The sequence below is a fragment of the Nothobranchius furzeri genome, chromosome 7 (assembly GCF_043380555.1).
Source record: "Nothobranchius furzeri strain GRZ-AD chromosome 7, NfurGRZ-RIMD1, whole genome shotgun sequence".
In the NCBI taxonomy this organism is placed as follows: domain Eukaryota; kingdom Metazoa; phylum Chordata; class Actinopteri; order Cyprinodontiformes; family Nothobranchiidae; genus Nothobranchius; species Nothobranchius furzeri.
The window spans coordinates 37290456-37312368 of record NC_091747.1 but is presented as its reverse complement, the minus strand read 5'-3'; the positions used below and the strand labels follow the sequence as shown (position 1 = coordinate 37312368).

Sequence of the window (21913 nt, the reverse complement as noted above, 5' to 3'; positions counted from 1 at the left end):
TCTACTGTGTCCTGAAGTGGCGCAGATGGACAGTAGAATGTCTACCTTCGACTCAACCACAACTAAAGCCAAGTTACTGTTCCTGACCCGCCAGGGGAAACAAACAGAGAGCTCCATTTAAATCTCACGGTCATCCACCCATCACGACCACTCAAAACATCACCCTGTGAACACCGTAACATTTGACAAACATTATTTCTCCCTCTAAATTGAGAGCGACAAGGGAAAACAAATACGAGCGTCCCGGGCAGCGAGACGGACGTGTTTTGACATGATGTCACTTAACAGCAAAAGTGTAACGGTGACAATAAACTCCTGCTGACTGCTGTGTTGACTGCTATGTTTAGAGGTATAAACACAAATGTAGTGGAAACACATGCTGGTATTCTTCACACCAGATGTCGACTGTGGAAAAAGCAAATTCAAAGTGGGACTGGGCCTCCTGGACATTAAAACACAATTAACTCCAATCATATCTGGTGTCGGAGTGTGTCATTTAGTCTTACCTCACTGAGATGGCATAAAAGCCTCCACCAATCCATCCCAGCACATAACACGCAGACCCGTTCCACACGCTGCATATTTACGAGTTCTGACATACTTCCTCGTAGGCCATGGGCTCTGAAGCTGCCGTAACCCTAACCATGTAATATTGATGTATTTGCTCAGGATCAGAAAGTATAACCTATAAACCTATAAAGATTAACAAAACATTACAAAGGATTAGCAGACGCCTAGAGGAAAACCTACACCAATGTTGCAAAGTATAGGCTGAGAGGAATCAAAGGTTCTTGAAGTTTTATATCAAATGATTTTCAAGTTTGATATAAGTAGCTGGCTGCATTGGGTGACCCATATCCAGATGGTTTCCTTACCTTTCCGCCCCCATTTGATTTCTTTCTTTATACATTTAAGCTGGCTCTGGTTTCCCTTTATTACTATTTCAGTTTTAATTCACCATTCATAATTAATTAATAAAAAAAAAGAGTTCATCATAAAGGTAACTATAATAAGTAAGGGCACATCCAGGAGAAGGATAGGTAGGGATTTCTATACCTCCATTTGTTCTACCGTCCCTTCAGCCTCTTTGAACCTTAATACTAGAGCGAGGTTTTACTTGGTTACGACAAAAACACACTCAGTAGCCCATCTGAGACAGGTGAAAGTCAGTTCGGATCTGTGTATAAATGTGTGGCTATCTCAACGGCTGTCATGACTCACGCCATGTGTACAGTGTGGTGATTCATGCAGGTTGAGTGGAAATGCCATCTCCTCGCTACGGGGTGAACAGCGCCAGGTATTTGGTCATTGTATGTATGTGAGAGCTGTATGAGTTTGCACAAAGAGACAGTTGTGTCACAGCAAGAGAGGCAGGGAGAAGTCTATCTCTGCTCTGGCATTGTTTTGCATTTTCCCCGCCGTTATCCTGGGTAACGAAAACAGCACTTTCACATGTCACTTTTCATTTCCAAAGTGAGCCAGGAAGTTGGGACACCGCAAAGCAGCCAGCCTGATGGGTAACAATGCCCACATTCAGCCGCTGAACTGTGGCTCTCAGAACACGAGGAGAAAAAGAGCGAGAGTACTTGGGTGTGTGTCTACGTTTATGACTACACATGAGAGGAAGACGTTTTATTTAAGAAGGCTGTGAGATTAGCATCAGGGAATGTTTCAGATGTGGCTTTGGAAGCTGAGCATGTTTTCACATTCACAGCTCAGTAGACTGTGAGGATGGTGGTGAGACAGCTGGTGGACTGAGTGTAATACATGAACACACCAGGCTTTTCCATTCGAATAATGCTACTGTCTTTGAAGAATGTATTGGTTAAGATAGGAATAAACCCTTCTCTTCAGCATCTGGTAATATTAACTACTAATTAGCAGAGGTGTGGACTCGAGTCAGATGACTTGGACATGAGTCAGACTTGAGTCTGGCTAATGACTTCTTACTTTACTTGATAAAATCTATAAAGACTTATGACTTGAACACCAATGACTTGCATCTGATGACTTGATGGTGACTTGAGCACATTTGATATTTTAGCACTAAAGTGCATAAATCATTCTTTCTGGGTTTGATCTTGTTCTGCTACATGCAGCAGCACTTTGTTTAGAATCAATTTCAGTTGCACTTTCTGCTTGTTTGAGCAAATAAATTAAGCTTTAAGAAGCTTTATTTCTGGAATTTATTTATTATCATCGTCATTAAATTGAAGTTTGACAGATGACTTGATAATGACTTGAAAATTAAAAGTTAAGGACTTGAACTTGACTTGGACTTCCACATAATTTACTTTGGACTTGACTTGGACTTGGTTGTCTTTGACTTGGACTTGACTCGAGACTTGACTGGAAAGACTGCTGGCAATGCGAACCAGGCTCTGACACCAGTTCTACAGGGACCTAACAGCCCGTATCAAGAGACCTGGTACCCCATACTTTCAGAGTACCCCCAAAGGGCCCCAGAGGGACGCAGTTGAACGCCTTCTCCAAATCCACAAAACACGTAGATTTGGACAGCAGTAGCTCAGGAGGTAGAGCGGGTTGTCCAGTAATCGGAAGGTTGCAGGTTTAATCCAGGATCTGACCAAAGAATGCTACTGCTGTGTCCTTGGGCAAGACACTTAACCCACCTTGCCTGCTGGTGGTGATCATAGGGACCAGTGGTGCTATTTTTTGGCAGGCCTCACCCAGCCAGGGCAGCTGTGGCTACATCATAGCTTATCCTCACCAGCATGTGAATGTGTGTGTGAATGGATGAATGATTGATTGTGTCTACAACCCTTGGGGGTATGTAGAACCCTAAGAGGGCACTATACAAATACAAGCCATTTAACCACTTACCATTGGTTCAACGAACCTTCCAGGATCCCTCTAACGATGTAGAGCTGGTCCAGTGTTCAACAAATTTGCTTAAGACATGTTCATGCCTCTTACCATGCTCTAACATAGTATAGCTATAAATATATTGTGGAGACAAAAAAAAGATTTAAAAATTAATAAAGTGGATCTCTTGCATTTGTCTAAAGACCTCCAAAAGCACAGCTCAGACAGAAAGCAACCAGTGGGTCATCTGGTTGTTGGTCTCGCCGAACTGCCGCACTTCCCTGGGTCATCCATTCATTATGCACTCTTGTATTTTGCAACAGAACACCACTAGTGTGAGAGGTTCTCAGCTCAATAATGTTATAGAAGGAAAAACAGTCAGCTGTTACCACTTCAAAATTAGGACGAACTATCAGAATCCCAAAAAGGAAAAAAACTATTAGAACTATTAAACTATTAAAACTATTAGAAGTCACAGACAACGAAAGATGTTTGGACCTAAACAAAGGACAACTGGTGTTTAGGGCTCTCTTGTTTCCTCTGGCAATGTGGGTTTCTGGTTCTAGTGGACGCTGATCCAAGAAAGATTCCCAAGGGGAGTGGTAAGTGGTCCATGACTGTGTTTTTACTTATTTTTTATTTTTTCGAAACCTAGCTTGTATGCAGATTTGCTATAACAACTTTAATAAATGTCTATGCCTAGGTACAAGTGAAGAAGATCAAATTGATAGTTGCCTCTTGAATATAGAAGGAGCAATGTGGTTTATGTCCCGGCCTTGGAACTGTGGATCAACTCCTCAGCCTTGATTAAGCTATTAACTGCTACCAACAATGAAGAAAAACGAAACCTGTGTTTCCTGAACTACGCAGCATAAGGAACACAGACAAACTAATGTACAACTGGAATTGCACAAGTATTGAACACATACTGAATATTGCATTGGTGTTATTGTGGAACAGGATAATGCCAGTACCAGTTAAACTAAAGAGTTATACACTCTTACTGCACAGAGACGAATGATAGGAATATGAATCTGGTTTCCCTAGCTGCCAATAAGTTGAACCTGTTTCTGGTGAACCTTGGACTACACCAGTACTGCCATTTGTCACTGGTTCTGTTCATAACATTTATGGACAGAGTATAATGGCACAGCTACGCTGTTGAGGGTTTCTGTTTTTCTCTTTCTTGCTGGGTACGTTTGCAGCTAACTGTGAAGCTGCTGGGATCAGTATAAGGATCTCCAAATCCAAAGCCATAATTCTCAACTGAATTGTTAACTCTAGATCAGGGAACAGTTCTACATCAAGTGTAGAAGTTTAGGTTTCTCAGGTTCTTGATCACAAGTGAGGAAAGGAGGGAGAGGGAGATCAACAGGTGGATGGTAAAGCATCTGCAGTGATGTAGATCTTGTTCCAGTCTTTAATGATTTCATGGGAGTTAAGCTAGAAAACAAAGTTCTCACTTAACTAGTCTATCTCTAAACCTCACTGTTGGTAGCAGATGTTGGACAATGGCCGAACGAAGTGCAAGCATCCAAACAGAGTTTCTTCAGCAGAGTGGTAGGGGCGAGCCTTAGAGATAAGGTACTTTGCTACTGGGAGGTGCTTGTAGTAGAGCCGCTGCTGCCGTTTGCCACTCCTCCACGTTCAAAAGAACAAGCTGAAGTAGTTTTGGGTTTGGTCAGGATGCCTTCTGGACATCCCTGGAATGTTTTGAGCATGTCCAGCAAGCAGGGACACCCTGTAGGAATTATAGCCTATATATTGTAACTTTCTGGCATTACATCATTTCTGTTTTGACATTTCCTATCCAAACAGATTGCTCACATGGAATCATTCCCCAAACAGCAGGGCACAGATTCAGCAAGTGGAAAACAAAGATTCGCATCAACACATAATGATCAGTAGACCAAACACCAAGGAAGTGGAAAAGTCTGCTTCTCATAGTGAGGTAGGCATCATCAGCAGTGCTCTCCTTCTACACCCCCCCCCCCCCCCCCCCCCCCACACACACACACACACACACACACACACACAGACACTGCGGCTCAATCCATCAGAAGGAAGATATATTGCTTTTAAAGCACAGGGCTTCATCCATAAAACACAAACATGTGTGCTGTCTGCTTTAATCTCATTAGCTGCCTCATTTATTTCCATCCAGTGTCATTACTTTTCTTTCAACACTCTGATGTAAACAGACAACAGAAAAAGTCACTTTTTCTAAACACACACATCCATCAGGTTTCTTCTTTTGTGAAACTGTCTAGACCCAATGTGTAAACCCTTCTTTGTGTCCACATCATCACACACTGGACACATAAAGTGAAGAGCATTTATCTGGAATTGAGGAAGAGAGTGACTGAAATTACACAAATCAATGTGTTTTTGAAGGTTTACACACACACACACAGACACACACACACACACACACACACACACACACACACACACACACACACACACACACGCACGCACGCACACACACACACACAGTCTTTACCTGAGAAATGGAATTTGGTCTACCAATTAGAAAAGCATGGTACATCAAGCTGTTACTCCACTCCTATGAGTGCAACATGAACAAAATGATCAGAATCAGAATCAGAATCAGCTTTATTGCCAGCGCTCCAGCGACCCTGAGCATAGGAACTTGACTCCGCGAACACAACCTGACCAAGGTTAAACACACACACATGTAGACAAAAACAGGTACAGGCAGTCACGAGAGCAGCCATAACGGCGCTCATTTCATTAGATGAAAAGGGTGTTACATGAGGATAATTGGGGTAAGGTAAAAAAAAAAAGGCATAGCAGAGTAATACAAAAAAAAAACTCCTCAACATAGAAGCACGAACATCACAGATACAACATCAGAGTCCGATGGGGAGGCGGGGTTGGGCGGGATCCTGAATCCTCCAACGGGAGCTGCCATTACGGCGCTTCACCAGCTGCAGTCGACAGGTGGGAGGGAGAAATGAGGAACAGAGACCGCATTGAGTTCCTGCAGGTCGATGACCTCGAAGCCGAAGTCACAATCTGAAGGCAGGGGGGGAAGGTCGGGACACAGCATCTGTCAGCATTCCTCCTTTCGTGGGGGTGAGTTGAAGCCTTGGAGGCTGCTTGGCATCAGATAAGGATAAGCAAGATTTTGTTTAGGACAGACAGAGACAATTTTCCTCTCTGCCTTGGAGTCTATTAAGTGGTCATTCATGTCCACCAGTGAAGCCAATTATGCATTCTAAACATCCCCACACCGTCGGGTGACCCTCTCCGAGATGACATCCATCTTGCGCACTTATACAGGCAACGCCACGAGGACATTGTCCAGCTTACGGTTCACCTCGAGTAACGTCCCAGTCTGTGAGGTCACCGCCCTGGCGGCACATTCTGTGGGTGCGGGTCACACTCCAATCGCTCCCGTCTTCCCAAATTTCCAGAAAACAAGATATCCTCCCACTCCAATCAGAAGAAATCCAGTGATCATCAGGCCGAATATCCACAAATCTTCCACGTCCTCGATGGACAACTGAGAGAGGCACACGATTCGCCAGACCTCCCAAGAATCGAGTGCATATCCCGCTGCGAATGTCCCCTCGAGACAGGTGGGAGCCCCCTTCTCCGTTCTCATCGTAGAAAAAAATCTTATCAATCGCGTTGAATGACCAGTTAATTAAGTCCATTTTTCAAAAAGAAGTGGTGATTTCAGGAGAAATGCAGAGAAGTGCTCTGTAGGCAGACAGGACCGAGAGATCCTTGGGGAAGCAGATAAGGGAGCTGAAGAAAAAAGCATCTGGACTCTCTGAGAGCTGGGTAAAAAAAAAAAAGACAGAAAAAGATAAGCCTCGCCATGAACTGAATTCATCACAAGGCCTTCTTGTCTTGTCATAAATATCAGCTCCATTATTAGGTAGAGAAAATCCAGACATCAATCAGGCATTTGGAGCTTTTACAAGACTAAAGTTGGGCTTGTCGTCTACATTTGTATATGCACTGGCTGCTATGGCTCTGGAGTACAACCAGTGCTATTTGTGGTTCTATAATGAGAAGAGCAGCTGATCCCCTGGTATCCAGTGGCTGGGGCGGCTGGGTGGCCAGGCCCAGCAGTGGTATAGATTGATTAGTGCTAGCTGATGCCAGGCAGGACGTGATGTAGGCTGGCATTGCCAGCTGGACATCTTGGACTCTGCCGTCTACTGTTTCCATTCAGCTGCACCCAGTGACACTAGTTATATTGGGAAAAGCTGTCATGTGTGTGCAACAACACAGAGCATGGAGAAAAACGGAAGAGAAGAATAGGAGTGATAGAATCTGACATCGATGCTGTCACATTCCTGGCGGTTGGCTTTTAATGGCTGCTAAGATGCCTAATAACCTAGAAGGCATGGAAAAATGGATGGATTGAGTTAAATTTAACCCAGAATCTATAAGTCTGTCTAAAACCCGTGCAGAGGGTGAAAGGCATTATAGTTAGGTTGCAACCTCTGACACACTCAAATGTCTTTACCTCATCTCTGTAGATTAAATACACATGAGTTACTCAAGCAAGTAGGGTCGATCTAAAAAACATATGCAAGGGATGGATTAAAGAGTGGGAGAAGGAGGAAGAGAAAGATGGTGGACAAGCAAGAGGATAAGTACAGATGAACTGAGTGGGAGAAGTGAATGAAGCAACAAGAGACGGCACCGACTGAGTGGCATCGAAAGAGCAGACAAGTGACGTATAAAATGACGGAGAGCTCAGCGGGGCACACACAGCACGTATTTCCAAGTCTGCTTTCTCCATCTGCGTCATAGAGCTGCAAGCGTTTTCAGATGAGAGGAACAGAGTCGGCTGCAGCAGGGCTGCTGCCCACTAAAGTTCTCACATCATAGCGATGGTCACCATGAGCTGCTGCGGTGTACCCATCTGTGGGTGTCTTGTTTTACTCCTCAATTCATATAATGTGTGCATGTCCGTGTGTGTTTGGGAGAGAGAGAATTTGGATTTTTCCAAATATTTTCATAAAATTGGGATCCATATGAATGTAAAATGCTACTGGTCTCTTTGTGTTTGAAAAGGAGCATGAAAACTGTAACACCAGGGCTTTCTGCCTCTTTAACTCGGAAGAACACTTCCCTGTTAGTCTGTCTGAGCTGAAGCCCTTAAGGGCAAACTCCCTAAGTGTATCAACCACACAGAGTCCTGATGCAACCCCCTCAGTGCTTCACTTCAGACCCCCCACTAGGACTTTTCTGAAATATTATCCAAAATAACACATTTTTCCAATAAAAAACATCATGGCTGAGCTGAAGTGTTTGTATGCGTGCACATGTTTACGTCGCCCTGCAAACTAAATTATTTGGTTTGCCCGGTGTTTAAGCAAATAAATTAGCCCTATTGGGAGAGCAGCAGGAGAGCTCGGAGTGCAACGGAAACAGAGAGAAGAAGAAGTGGAGGGCTTCGATTTTTAAAGTTTTACTTAAATGTGGCGTGAAGTCACGCTCTGGGAAGAAACTGCAGCTAATCAGAGCTACTGAACACAATCCAGCCAACAAATCACAACTAACTTGATGTTGGGCCTACAGCGGGTGGTGCAAAGGTACAGTCCAGCATCACTCAGAACCAGGAGACGGGAGAAAGGGAAGCCAAACTGAAGCAAGAAGAAAAGAGATTAAAGATTAAAAATACTATTTCTATACAATAATATATATGTACATTTAGAGCTGCCACAAACGACTAATGTATTAGTCGATTAATCGCCAGTTTTGTTGACAATTACTCGACTAATTGTTTGTCATGTGTTCAAGCTCTCTCACACACACACACACACACACACACACACACACACACACACACACACACACACACACACACACACACACACACGGATACACACCTTTTTGAGAGTCATTTTCTCACTTCCTTTCCATCAGGGTGGTGAAATGTGACTGGCCTGGTAAATAGTTGTCATAGTGTTCTGGGTTGAACTTCTTGATCATGTCTTTAAAACCTTGATTGCAAACCATGGACAGTGGTCTCATGTCCATTACCAGCATGTTCAAAATGGCCTCGGTCAGGACGTTGGCTTCTTCCGGTGTGCACATGTTTGGCTTTGTAAGAAACTTGTCCATTGTAGAACAAGAACGCTCTCTTGCAGCACTGTAACGTAGCGGGATGAAACACATCATTAGCGTTTGTAACGTTGGAGCAAATGCGTGACAAACAAATGTATTCTAACCAGGTCATCGCAATCACTACAGTTGTTACTACACCTGTGATGCTTGCAACTAACAAGAGGTAAACTTACAGAGGCAACTCTTCGTTCTCCACCATCACGTGCGTCCTTTTAAGATGCACGTGCATCACCGACGTGCTCCCGAGAGTTTCACCGTACAGAGTTTGAACTCTACTTGCTTTTCAGTTGTTTTAATAAAATGCTCCCAAACCTTTGAGCTCCTTTGCCGACTCTCCATCATGTGTTATTTCTCCGTTGATTCTGATTCGAATACTGAGCTGCAGAGGCACTACTGCGCATGTGCCTCGACTTATGTAAGCAGCGGCTGACACGGATGGCGCCTAGTGCGTTGAGCAGAGAGGCAGGAAGCAAACGCCAAACGTGCCATGGCAGGCGAGAACGACGCGTCGACTATTTGTTGTTTCGACGCCGTGACACGTCGACTAATCGTGGCAGCCCTATAAACATTATATATTATATTCATTATAATCTGGAGTTACATTTGTGGCTGATTAAATGGAAATGTGAACTAAACAACACATCTAAATAATTTTGTCTCAGGGGTGTATGAAAGACTTTGTATGGGTATGGTGTGGAGTGGGTCAGGGCAATGTTGACCTTAGCAGCTTTTCAGATCTGCGTGTGTGTGTGTGTGTGTGTGTGTGTGTGTGTGTGTGTGTGTGTGTGTGTGTGTGTCTCACAGGCAGGTGTTTTCCTGTTTTCTGCAGCCAACTAATTCTGTGAATTCAGAGGGAATCTGGAAGAAACCATGAATGTATTTTGTTTTTTTCATTACCAAAATGTAGCTAGCTTGAACAGCTTTTTCTAAGATCAAACACTACACATTCAATTCAGTTTCCTGGAGGTTTGATTTAAAGGGGACATATGACTTTTATTATTAAGTTGAAACAGTTGACACCAATTGATGAAATCAATAAACACTCAAAAAACAGATTCAGGTCCTTCTTTCAAAGAACACATACAAATTTTGTTAGTTGTTCATAAATGTAATTAAAAAATACCAAATTAATTTGATTTTCTTTGTGCAAACCTAAAATTATTCTAAACCAGCAGAGGCTGATTCTGAACACAAAATGAATGAGTTTGTTGGGGCACTGGCAGTAGGGGGAGTACATTTTTGCACTTGGGCATTTGTAAACTCAAAGAAAAAAATTCGAGCCCCTCTTTAAGCTTAAACATTTTTTTTAATCGCACTCAACTCAAATGTAGCACTCCAGCTTTACTGCAATTATTATTCGCGTGGTGAACCTAAATTATTTTCTCTCAAAGCAGTCTTTGTTACAAGAACACAAAGTTATTGAGTTACACAACGGTCCGCCCTCTTCGAACATTTTGCGCTCTTTCAGGATCACCTAAATGAATGCAGCTGCTCTTGGCCTCTGTACTTTTTGGATAAAACTACACTTTCAGGTAAGGTAACATATTATTTTTTTCATATATCCAATTGTGTACTTCTTTATGAGCTGAATGTATGGCAATGCTATTTATCATAGAAGCTTGTAACAGTTGTTTTTTGAACTTTGGGTGGTGCTACCATTCTCTTCTCTGCTTGAATACTTTTTTGACAATATAGACAGGTCTTTTCAAAAGTGCCTTGTTTTAGAGGAGAAATTGTGTAGCTGCCAACTTTATTTACTCGGAGCCTGTGCTTGTAGCTGCCAACTTTATTTACTCGGAGCCTGTGCTAGCTTATTAGCAGCTAGCAAGCGGCCATGTGCTCAATGAAAGATGATGTCCTATAGCTAACTTCTTTCTTACTGTTTTCTTTTTATAATCTAGTAATGTGGTATTCTGCGTTATTATTATATAATGCCATTTTCTAGTAGAAAGTATTGTTTTGAGGTGTCTTTAAAAGCACTGCATAGTTTACTGAGGGTGCTAACCATGTGGCCGGAAGTGTAACTGCAGCCAGCACAATGCGCACTCCCGGGAGGTTCAAACCTATGTATTATTATATAAGATTACGGCTACGGCCACACTTATGGGTAGTTTTGAAAACGGAGATTTTCCGTTTTCATTTAAAAAATAATCCCGTTCACAGGTAAACGCAAAAATGAAGTAAAACGCTGCTAGGAACATCCCAAAGCAACAGGTGGCGATATATTCCTAACCGTGTAGAAATGTTGGCCAATCAGAAGTCTAGAAGACTCGGCTTGAAATAGTAAACAAAGATGGCGAATAGCAGTAGAACCGAGTCGTATGTGTGGAGGGACAGTAACTGTATATGTAAGCATTTAAACACTGCATAGAGTACACAGAGTAACAGTATTTTGTGCCCCATTGTAGGAATTCATTTAACCGAAACAATAACGTGGCGCACAGTGTGATGTCAAAAAACGCGCACACCTTTGATGCTGCGTTTCCTCCGTTTTCCTCGTCCACACGTAAATGCAAAAACTGAGTGGCATTTTTAAAAATCTCCGTTTTCAGTGACCGAAAACGCCGTTTACGTGTGGACGAAAGGTGCAAACGCATAGAAAAATCTCCGTTTTCAAAAATACCCGGGTACGTGTGGACGTAGCCTTCATTATTTATTACTTGATACCGCCTAGATTATCAGAAAATGCTGTGTCAGGGGGAAGCGTTGGAAGGAGAGGCGGATGACAGTTTGTAGGGGAGAGCACTGCAGAACCAGTGAAGTATGGCGGGCCATCGCGGAAAGTTATTCCCCAGGACAGTGAGCCCATATCGTATTGCCCTCAGAAGTTTCCCCGCTCCTTATACTGGTTCTCAAAAAGATGGCTATGCAGGCCGGTATTATTGAACGACTCAGTGTAGAACTACGATGACGTGCCGCCTAACAAATGCAGAGAGAAGGAGCGTTTATGGTCAGAAACGTTTCCAGCCCCTAACTTAACTTATAGCTAATTGAAGAAAAACACGGCTTCGTGAACGCGCATATGTCGCGGCATGCGCTCTCATAAGGTGAAATAAATCTAACTGATACCTCTTCATGGATAATTACTGCCTTTTTTACCCACCTTTTTTGTTGAAATTGTTGCATTCCAAACGTAACCTTTCATGAAAAAGGTAACGTAGGGGGATATATTTGTTTTAATTACATATGTTTCTCATTTACACATTATCATTAGTGAAACCTTTCACAAATCGCCACTTGTTGACATTCTTCTCATGGTCTCTTTAAACTAGAAAATCTAAACATGCCTACTAATAACTGTTCTGTCTGACTGTATTGAACCTCTGCCACTTCTATCTGTGTCCAAAGCTTTTATTGTTGCCTATATTAGGGAAATATTCATGATGTTATTATGGGAACACTGTAAGGGACAAGTAAAAAAAATCATGAAATTATTCTTTTACCAATTAAAATGTTTTCTGATTTATTTTACAGCGTGATCTATTTTGAAGCGTGACCATCATTTTTACATCATTAAGTCACCAAGTTATCTGGCAACTTTTAATTGTTGGTAAGTAACACATTTCCCTTGTGTAAAACAGTTTTGGAATTGTATAAACTTATTTTTCACTGATATCATCTTTTTTCTTTCAGGTACTTGGATGTGGACATGTAAAAGCTGCAGTTTAGAATTATCTAGCAGGTATTTGTTGTTGAAACATTTTAGACAGGCTCATGGGCATATAAGAGGTGTTAATCGCTTTCCCTGTCCGTACTCCGATTGTCCATGTAGCTTTACTACATGGACTAAATTGTTAAATCACACGTACAAAAATCATTCAGAACAAACAACACAAAACAAATCAGAACAATCTATTTTTCAGTGTCCTATTTGCTCACGCAGAGAATATATTTCAGAGAGAAATTTTTTCCAACACATAAATACACATCTCAGGCGTCACCAAACTGTCCAATGTTTGTTTAAAAATTGTGAATTTGAAACTAATATATACAGTACATTTCAGACACACAAATACAGAAAACACAACAAATACTCCCTTCATGATTTTAGAGATAATATTTGTATACGTAATCATTTGATTCAGTCAGGGAGTTCTGAAGATGATTTGTTTAAGGCTGGGACAACAGATACTCTTCAAGAAAAAGTAGATTGTCATGAACCGGTAGAATTAGTTACTTCAGATTACTTTGAAGAAAGAATTGCTTGCCTTTTACTGAAGTTAGAAAATGTCATTCATGTCCCAACAACAGTTGTTGATGAACTGTTGTCTGAACTCGATTTCTTATTGAGTACGGCATCTTTACATGCCACAAAAACAGTTATTTCTGGTGTATTTCAAAATAATCAGCTACAAATTGAAGAGTCTTTAATTGATGAGATTTCCTCTATTGTTTGCAGATCTAGTCCTGTTTGCGTAGCCATTGCAAGTGACGGCCCTCTTGCTACTGCATATAAAAGAAAACAGTATTACTGTTCACATTTTGGTATTATAGAGCCAATAGAGTACATACTAGATGCTCAGAGGAATCGGACCTATCAGTACATTCCTTTATTACGATCTCTGCAGCAGTTGCTTTCTCAGAAAGATGTTCTTGAACTTCTTGTAGCCCAGAAGGGTCAAAACACGCAATTGACTTCTAAAGAATACAGAACAGTTAGAGATGGTGAGTACTACAAGCAGAACAGTTTTTTCTGTGGTGAAGAGTTAAGAATTGCTGTAAATCTTTACATTGATGATTTTGAGATTTGTAACCCGCTTGGGACATCTCGTAAAAAGCATAAACTCTGTGGTGTCTATTGGGTTTTGGGGAATTTACCACCAGGTTCCCATTCAGCACTAACTTCAATTTATTTAGCTGTACTTTGCAAGTCAGATGACACAAAAGCTTTTGGTTTCGTGAAAGTATTGGAGCCTCTCATTCAAGACTTGACCATTTTAGAAAAGCATGGTGTCTTTGTGTCTCAGCTTGGTAAATTTGTAAAAGGCTCTGTCCAATGTGTAATAGCAGACAATCTTTCAGCTCATGGTATTGGTGGATTTGTTGAAAGTTTTTCTGGTGGATCCATTTGTAGGTTTTGTACTGGAGACAAATCAGAATTTCAGAATCAGGATGTAATGTCAGGGATTTTCCAACTTCGAACCAAAGAGGTCCATGAAATTCATGTCCGCTGTGCTCAAGAAAAGGCAACTGCTGTTTGTGGTGTAAAAAAACAGTGTGTGTTGACAGAGAATCTCTCACATTTTCATGTCAGCACTGGATATCCCCCAGATATTGTCCACGATATCTTTGAAGGTATTGTTCCCACGGAACTGGCACGTTGTATTAGCTTATTAATCACCAAAAAATACTTCACACTTGACAAACTTAACACATTGATCCAGAAATTTCCATACAAATTTGGTGACAAAACAAATCGACCTCATGCCATACCACATACTTATTCTTCAAAAAACACAATAGGGGGCAATGCTCATGAAAATTGGTCCTTGCTGAGGTTGCTTCCTTTAATCATAGGGCCACTTTTGCCAGTTGATGAGCCAGCATGGCAGGTAATTCTACATCTTAAAGATATAGTTGAGTTGGTTGTTGCCCATGTCCACACAGATGAAACCATAGCTTTTCTTGAGGCCAAGATCTGTGATCATAGGCAGCTCTATCTTGATCTCTTTCCACATGTAAATCTGTTGCCAAAGCATCATTATTTGGAGCACTATCCACAAATGATTAAATGCTTTGGACCTCTCATTTCTCTATGGACCATGCGATTCGAGGCAAAGCATAGTTTTTTCAAGCAGGTTGCACGACATACAAACTGCTTCAAAAACATACCTTTCTCATTAGCTGTTAAACATCAGTTCATGATTGCCCATCAGACACATTCCTCTAATTACAAGAAGTCTTCCTTGGAAGTTAGAAATGCCTCTGTTATGCCCATTGAGGTTCTTAATGACAGAGTAGTGTCTGCTTTGATGGAAAGATACCCATCTATTTCTGAAGTTGCTCTGTTGAAGAAGGTATCCTACAATGGTATGCATTACAGTCAAGGCATGCTTATTGTTCACGGAACTGTAAATGGGCTGCCAAAATTTAATGAGATCATTCAGCTGTGCATAGTTGAGAAGAAACTGTGTTTCATAGTTAGGGAACTATGTTCTTGGTACAGGGAGCATTATGGTGGATTTGAGCTGTCTACCCCATCCACTAGAGAGCTGGCCATAATTGAGCTTGGTGACTTGGAAGACCCATATCCCCTTGCGGACTACATTGTGGAGGGACTACGCTTGGTGATGTTAAAGAGATTCATCATCGTGAAGGGTAAGTTTTCTTCAATAACATAGCTTTTAAGATTTCTTAAATTTAGATTGTAAAGATTCTTAAAAGAACAACCCCTCTGCTGGAGGATGCCTGACAATAAGCTCTGGAAAGCAAACTCTTTGAAGGTTTTGCTTATAGTTGTGTCCGGCATGAAACAGCCAGACTCTCCATTGTCGTCCTGGAAGCTTCTTTCAGCTCTGGGAGACCCAGCAGCACACTTTCTTAGGTGACACTGAAAAGTTAATAAAAATAACACTGCTGGGTTAGCATACCAGAAGAATCATATAAAGGTTTTAGAAATGTATGTGGTTTCAGAGCGTGATGTTGATAAACCTAACTGGAATAAAAATCCCTCTAGAGCTGTATTTATGTTGATTAAACATGCCATCATTTGGCTGTGCTTTTTCCGTTCCAGAGTAAAGGTTGTCCCATAATGGCAAGCCCTGTTCTCAGAATCATCTTTGGGGATGTGTCAGACTCCAGGAAAATGCATCTGGACTCTGGAATTCCAGCAACATTATCAGAACTCCATATGTTGGTAAAGACATTCTTCGATTTGAAAGAAGACTTCCGTTTGCAGTACATGGATGAAGACTTTAATGCATTTATGAACTTAACTTCAGTGTCTGATGTAAAAGATAAAGGCACACTGAAAGTGATATACAATCCTAAACCCACACTTGAGGAACAATTCATCACTTTGTACCCAGTTGAGACATCCACAAACAGCAGTGTTTACACTTGCCAAGGAACTTCCAGCCCTGGGCCTTCTTTAGTTTCATCCTGCAGTGATGATACCCTATACACATCAACCCCTCATTCATCACCAGATGTTCAACCGACAAGACAGTTTTCCTGGCCCAATGTGTTTGTGGTCCCTAAATTCACATATGACGTGGAATTGGAACTCCAGCAGAAAAATGCAGAATATGAAGCAAATGGCACACTCTTCAAGCCTGGCATAAAACTGAAGGGAGTCATCCTTGATGGATTAGCTCAAGAAATGCTGAAATACACAAAATATCCTAAAGACTATCAATGTGAAGAGGTGGCAGCAGCACTGACAAGGACCCATCCTTGTTTAGGGCAGCTAGGATCTAAGACTGGATTTTGGGGATGGAAACAATCTCTGAAGTACAAAATGCAAAACTATCGAACAAAGCTTGGGCGGCTTGGTGATCCTGAAATCCGTGTGAATTCCTTAAAGCACAAACGGGAAGGCCAAGGAAAAACTGCTGCCAACATCAAAAAACCAAGAAAGGCAGAGGTCTATTATGTCCCTTTACCCCCAAAAGGTGAAAGCACTGAAAGCTTGGAAACTGAAAGAGTGGCTCTACTCTCAGAAATCAAAAAGCGAGACAATGAAGCAGTGATAAAAGCAAAAATGGAAAGAACCTTCTCCCATAGACGACTAGAGATTGTGGAACAGAGGCCGATGATCAGAGATTTCATGAACAGATGGCCTGCCCTTTTCAAGGAAAGTGAAGTAAGTTAAATGCTTGTGTATCAACAAATTTAAGTATTGTTTGTTTTGTAAGTGCTTTTAACTATATTACTGAATATTTTTCTGTAGATGGACTGAAGATTTGAGCAAAAAAACCTTTTGTCTGTATTTTAGCCAAATTATAATAAATTTAAACTAAACTTTAGTGAAAAACGTAGTGGTCCTAGTGGTAAGGGTGGTGACTTGAAGCCCTTTTTCCAGCAGCACTACTCAGCCAAAACAGCTCAGTACAGTGTGGGTTAACACAGCTCACATCAGTATAGTTGGTTTTCCCTGACAAATCTGTGAAGAAAAAAAAAACACTAGTTAAGTGACATTAGTTGCAGTCATTATCTTTATTGGAGACAGAAGTAACACTAGGTAAACAGTAAACAGTGTGAAGTATAATTTAGGAGCACTACAGCACAATAATGGGGGTGATGTTCAACATGAACCACAATGAAGCAGGTACTAAAAATTTTGGGGAAAATAGCGAATTATGCAGTTGGAAAAGGCTGTCTAACCAAACCACAACCATTTGAGTCATGCTGAGTAGTGCTGTTGGGAAACCCCTATAACAGTATTGTAAGAAAAGGTTAAATTAACTTTGAATGCTGTTGTCATGAAAAAGGACACATGTCAAACTTAGAACTCCGCTACAATCAGTTTAGGTCTTGACAAACTTCACTGATGGTTCAAATGTTTAGCAACTTTCAGTTTGTTGATTCAGCAGTCTGTATTTAAATATAGTAAACAAGAAGTTTATGTATGTTTTATTTCCAGGTGAATGCAGAGTTCCTGCGGATCACTACAAAACCCCTGCAGGCAAAGTTCTTGGCTCAGCTGGACAATTTAACAGACAAGCTGATGAAAATTTTTGAGGGGAGCAAAGGATCAAAGGGCCAAAAGATCAAGGATATCATGGCGATCAGTAGTTTGGTCAGTACTAATAATAAACCCATCAATTAAATACAATCAATCAATTACATTTTTTTCAGCCTTTTTTTTCACCCTTGCATTAGTGTGATGACATCGACATAAAGAGGGAGCATACTCTTAAAAGCCTGGTGATCTACTTTAATGAAGACCCAGACCTACTGTTCAAGGAGTATCTGGTACGCTTATCACACTTTATTTTATAGCTTCAATTTGAGTTAGGTTCATCGCACGCAAAATGCTCATATATTCAAATAAGACAATATAATTGTGAAATATGTATTATTCTTAATAGTCATTGTTGAAACATGTACTGGAGAGCACCTTTTAAGGGGACAGATTATGTCTACTGCCTCTATAAACGGTAAATGTGAAGAAAACATTCATCCATTTTCTGTCAGTGTTTAAATTCAGTTTATTTATATAGCGGTATATCACAACAACAGTCATCTCAAGGCACTTAATAAAGTAAACACTCCAATGAAGTTCAGTTAATTATGCCAATTAGTAAAAAGTCTTCTATATAAGGAACCCAGCAGATTGCATCGAGACACTGACTAGTGTCTCTGGCATTACAGCAATCTTCTGGTTTCCAGAATAATGTGCCTAAAACAAGCTGTTTCAAAAGGTTCCCACTTGTCATGAAATAAGGGAAATTGACCCAGCCCACCCACCCACCCACACACACACACACACACACACACACACACACACACACACACACACACACACACACACACACACACACACACACACACACACACACACACACACACACACACACACACACACACACCTATAGACACTTAAGAAGCTGCTGCTCTTATTTCAAGCCCCTCCCAAGGGGAGGCACATAATACCTAAACCCAAACTATTGATAGAAAAAAGATTGATGGGTTTTATTCATGTTTGGAGTGTTTATAGAGGCAGTAGAGACCCATGTTTCAGCACAAAAGGATACAAAGCTGAGTTTTGCATAATATGTCCCCTTCCAAGTGACAGAGCCCTTAAACCTGAAACATCCTGTTTTTCAGACCTCCTCCACTGAGGATGAACGGTTGAGATCCACTGCAGCAACTGTCATGGGCATTTACACCATCCGAAGAGAAGGCGTTCAGGAGCCAGAGGATGTTGGAGTTGTCATTGAAGGTACTACAGTTAAGAACAACCTCGGTAGTGTCATCATGGCATTCATCGTCCTCTTTGGACTGATTTATGCACTTGATCTGAGCTATCCAAATGACCTCAAGTACACTTTCGAGTTTTGTCAGAAGATTTTAATGAATCTGGATGGACAAAGGCTCAGTACAAAGATGCAGCAAATGAAATTGAAGATGCTTGCTTAGGCAAACAAGACCCCAGCACAAAAGTTGATTTTGGCCTTTGTATCTCTTTTGTTCAAACTGTGACCTTTTTTTTTTTCTTTTTTGAAAAATGGAAGTTGTCTATTTTTGTCTGATGTTCTGTTGTGAGTGATGTAACCCTTAATCTATACTACTATAGATAGATAAAAGGACTGTGGGAATTTAGCTCCAAAAAAGTTTAATGGTTTTAACCAGCATTTTCTTTTTAATTGCTTTTGGGATTTTCAAAGAGACAAAACAAATGTTGACGAGTTTGTCTTCCAGTGTTTTAAAGTTGGTGTTCCTGTTCTTATAAGCTTGTAAAAGTTTGAATGTAATTGGTTTTAGAGAAGTAAAGTTGAAAGTTTTTTTTTTATTATTAAAATACCTCCCCTTTGGTAACACAAATGTTCTTAATGGAAAAAAATATATATATATATATATATATATATATATATATATATATATATATATATATATATATATATATTTGTATTTAAGTATTTTTGGGTTATTTAAAATGTTCAGTGGCATAATATGGTGTGGATTGCAATGTTTATTATAGGTTATCATTGTGAATTTGCTGAAAACCTACCTGCAAGTGACACTATAAATATATACACAATGATTCTTATGTGAAATCGGATTTTACAAATTCCAGTTTGTTTTCAGTCTTACCTAGTAATACAAAAGGTGTGTGCTATTCAGATTTGATATTCATTTCAAATGTAAGGCACTTTTTTGTGAGCACTTTGATTTTGTTAATGTTAATGTGACCATGTGACATGTATGTTTATTCACAAAATATTCTGTTTCTGCTTTTAATTCAAGTGAATAAAACTGAGTTGAAAAAAAAAATTTATTTTGTCATTATTTTAATAATTAAATTAGTTTTCGGGTGATTAAAATTATGATTTAGTTGAACTTAACATAATCATTTCATTTCGAAAGAAAATCTAGCTCAAATGAATGACACTGTATTGAGTTGAACCAACAAAAACCTTTCACATCTTATTAATGTAATATTTTTCCTTTTAAATGTGTTTAAAAAATTGTGTTTTACTGACTCAATTTAATTAAATTGTCTTGATGTATGTAGATTTGGCTGAACCAAAATAAATGTATTATGTGGAAAACCTGCCATCAATCAAATTGAGTTCATTCAATGACTAATTTTTATGAGTGAACCAAATGGGAAGGGAAAACTAAGCAGAGGAGGGGAATAAGCTATAACGTATGAGACTACAAAAATAAACCTAAAAGACTCAGGGCACAGGAGAACCAAAATATAAATAACTAAAGACCTGAGGAGCGAGGGAGAAATAAACAAGTGGAGAAGGAAAACACACAAACTAAAGGAGACTAATGAAAACTTGAACCTATAGAAAACTATGGGGAGTGACTAGAAAGGAACCTGAGAGGAAACCTGGAGGGGACTGGGGACCACAAGGACACAAAAACCTAAGGGGAACCCCTAAAGGGAAAACCTAAAAATAGCAAAAATCGAGCAGGAATATTAAGGAGCTACAGCAACTTCACGTCCATCAGCAGTGTTTGTTCACAACCGTTTTCAGGTAAAGTAACTCTCATGTTGGGTAGCAATTTCTTCACCACATGCAGAATCAACAGCGGAAACAGGTGAGTGTAAAAAATGATTTTATTTTAAATGAGGAACTAAAGGAGTAACGGGAACAGAAGATGCTTGTGCAGGTAACAGGATTCCAGAGCGAGATTCTGAGGAGGGAGACAGAGTGAGTATCCAGTGGAATAATTTGGAGATTTTGTAACAGGCGGGAGCTTACCATTTTCTGGTAGTTGTAATAGACACGGGGAGGGCTTTGGTCAGCTCCGGGCAGAGGCGGAGCTGGCCTAAATGGCGCCATGTGCGAGATCCCCCTGTGACCCCCCCCCCACCCCCACCCCCCACCCGCCACCCCACACCGACGCCCCCCCCTACCAGCTCGCCACTTCAATATGAAGAAGATCAGTTCAACATGGGGAAAAAAAACCTGACCTGTAGGCCAGAGAAACGTTCATTAGCACATCAAGTTCTATTCAGTTTACCGGTAAACATATCACGAATGTACAACAGGTCAATTATTAATCATCTTGGCTACGTAGCTCAATCTATACATTCCAGTAGCGTTTGCTACAAACAAATACAAAAACAACAATAAAGGAAAACAACTGTCTGACAGACAGCATAGCCGAATTCAAGGCAACACATAACAATAAACATTCGATTGCTCTTGGTTTCAAGTTAAGCCCATTAAAGTGCTTAAGTAAATAAAAGTGTTTCAAAAACAGCGTTTTTGAACCGAAGTTCTGCTCGCGGTGGGAACTCCGCCGAACAAGGTCATTTTTTATAGCGAAAACGATCGACTGGTCACTGACAAGTAAAAGGGTGTTATTGGTAGATGTTAAGAACACTTACTGCTGAGGTAAAATGAGAGTATAAATGAATTAAGGGGAGAAAAACGCTTTGTTTTCCAACGCCGTTCTAAAGCAACAAGCTTACAGCCACAGCAGGAGTCGAGCCCGGAAGTATTCCCCCACAGCCAGCTTTGCCGCGACGTGGAAGGAGCCAATCAGGAGAGGGACCTCACAAAAGCTGACGTGGGTCATGTGACAGGGAGTAGTTAATATGGGCTACACTTTGTTGTGCTTTTATTACAGAGATATTATTATTATCATCACTATTATTATTAAGAACATGTGATTTCTATGTTTTGTTTATGTATTGGTTGATGCTAAAAAAAATTTTTTTTTAGAAAAAAAAAAAAGGAAATTAAATGCCGCCCCCTGCAGACTGCCGCCCTGTTCGGCCGCACATGTTGCACATATCAAGCTCCGCCACTGGCTCCGGGTGAGCTGAGGATTAATCCAGAGA

The 21913-nt window shown here is 40.7% G+C and overlaps 1 protein-coding gene across 1 annotated transcript; it reads left to right on the top strand.

Annotated features, from left to right (window-relative positions):
• The first annotated feature begins 11225 nt into the window (after positions 1-11225).
• Positions 11226-19130, top strand: LOC139061565 (uncharacterized). The gene is made up of 8 exons (XM_070553333.1): positions 11226-11291; positions 12418-12493; positions 12577-12625; positions 15110-15261; positions 15677-16747; positions 17528-17683; positions 17767-17859; positions 18715-19130. Exons 5-8 carry the CDS (start codon positions 15695-15697, stop codon positions 19024-19026), a joined length of 1614 nt encoding a protein of 537 aa, XP_070409434.1. The 5' UTR covers positions 11226-11291; positions 12418-12493; positions 12577-12625; positions 15110-15261; positions 15677-15694; the 3' UTR covers positions 19027-19130.
• Positions 19131-21913: the final 2783 nt, after the last annotated feature.

Coding starts and splice junctions, on each gene's coding strand:
- LOC139061565 (XM_070553333.1), top strand. CDS start 15,695: ATGGCAAGCCCTGTTCTCAGAATCATCTTTGGGGATGTGTCAGACTCC. Junction 17,684..17,766: donor TCATGGCGATCAGTAGTTTG/GTCAGTACTAAT, acceptor CCCTTGCATTAG/TGTGATGACATCGACATAAA. Junction 17,860..18,714: donor TACTGTTCAAGGAGTATCTG/GTACGCTTATCA, acceptor CCTGTTTTTCAG/ACCTCCTCCACTGAGGATGA.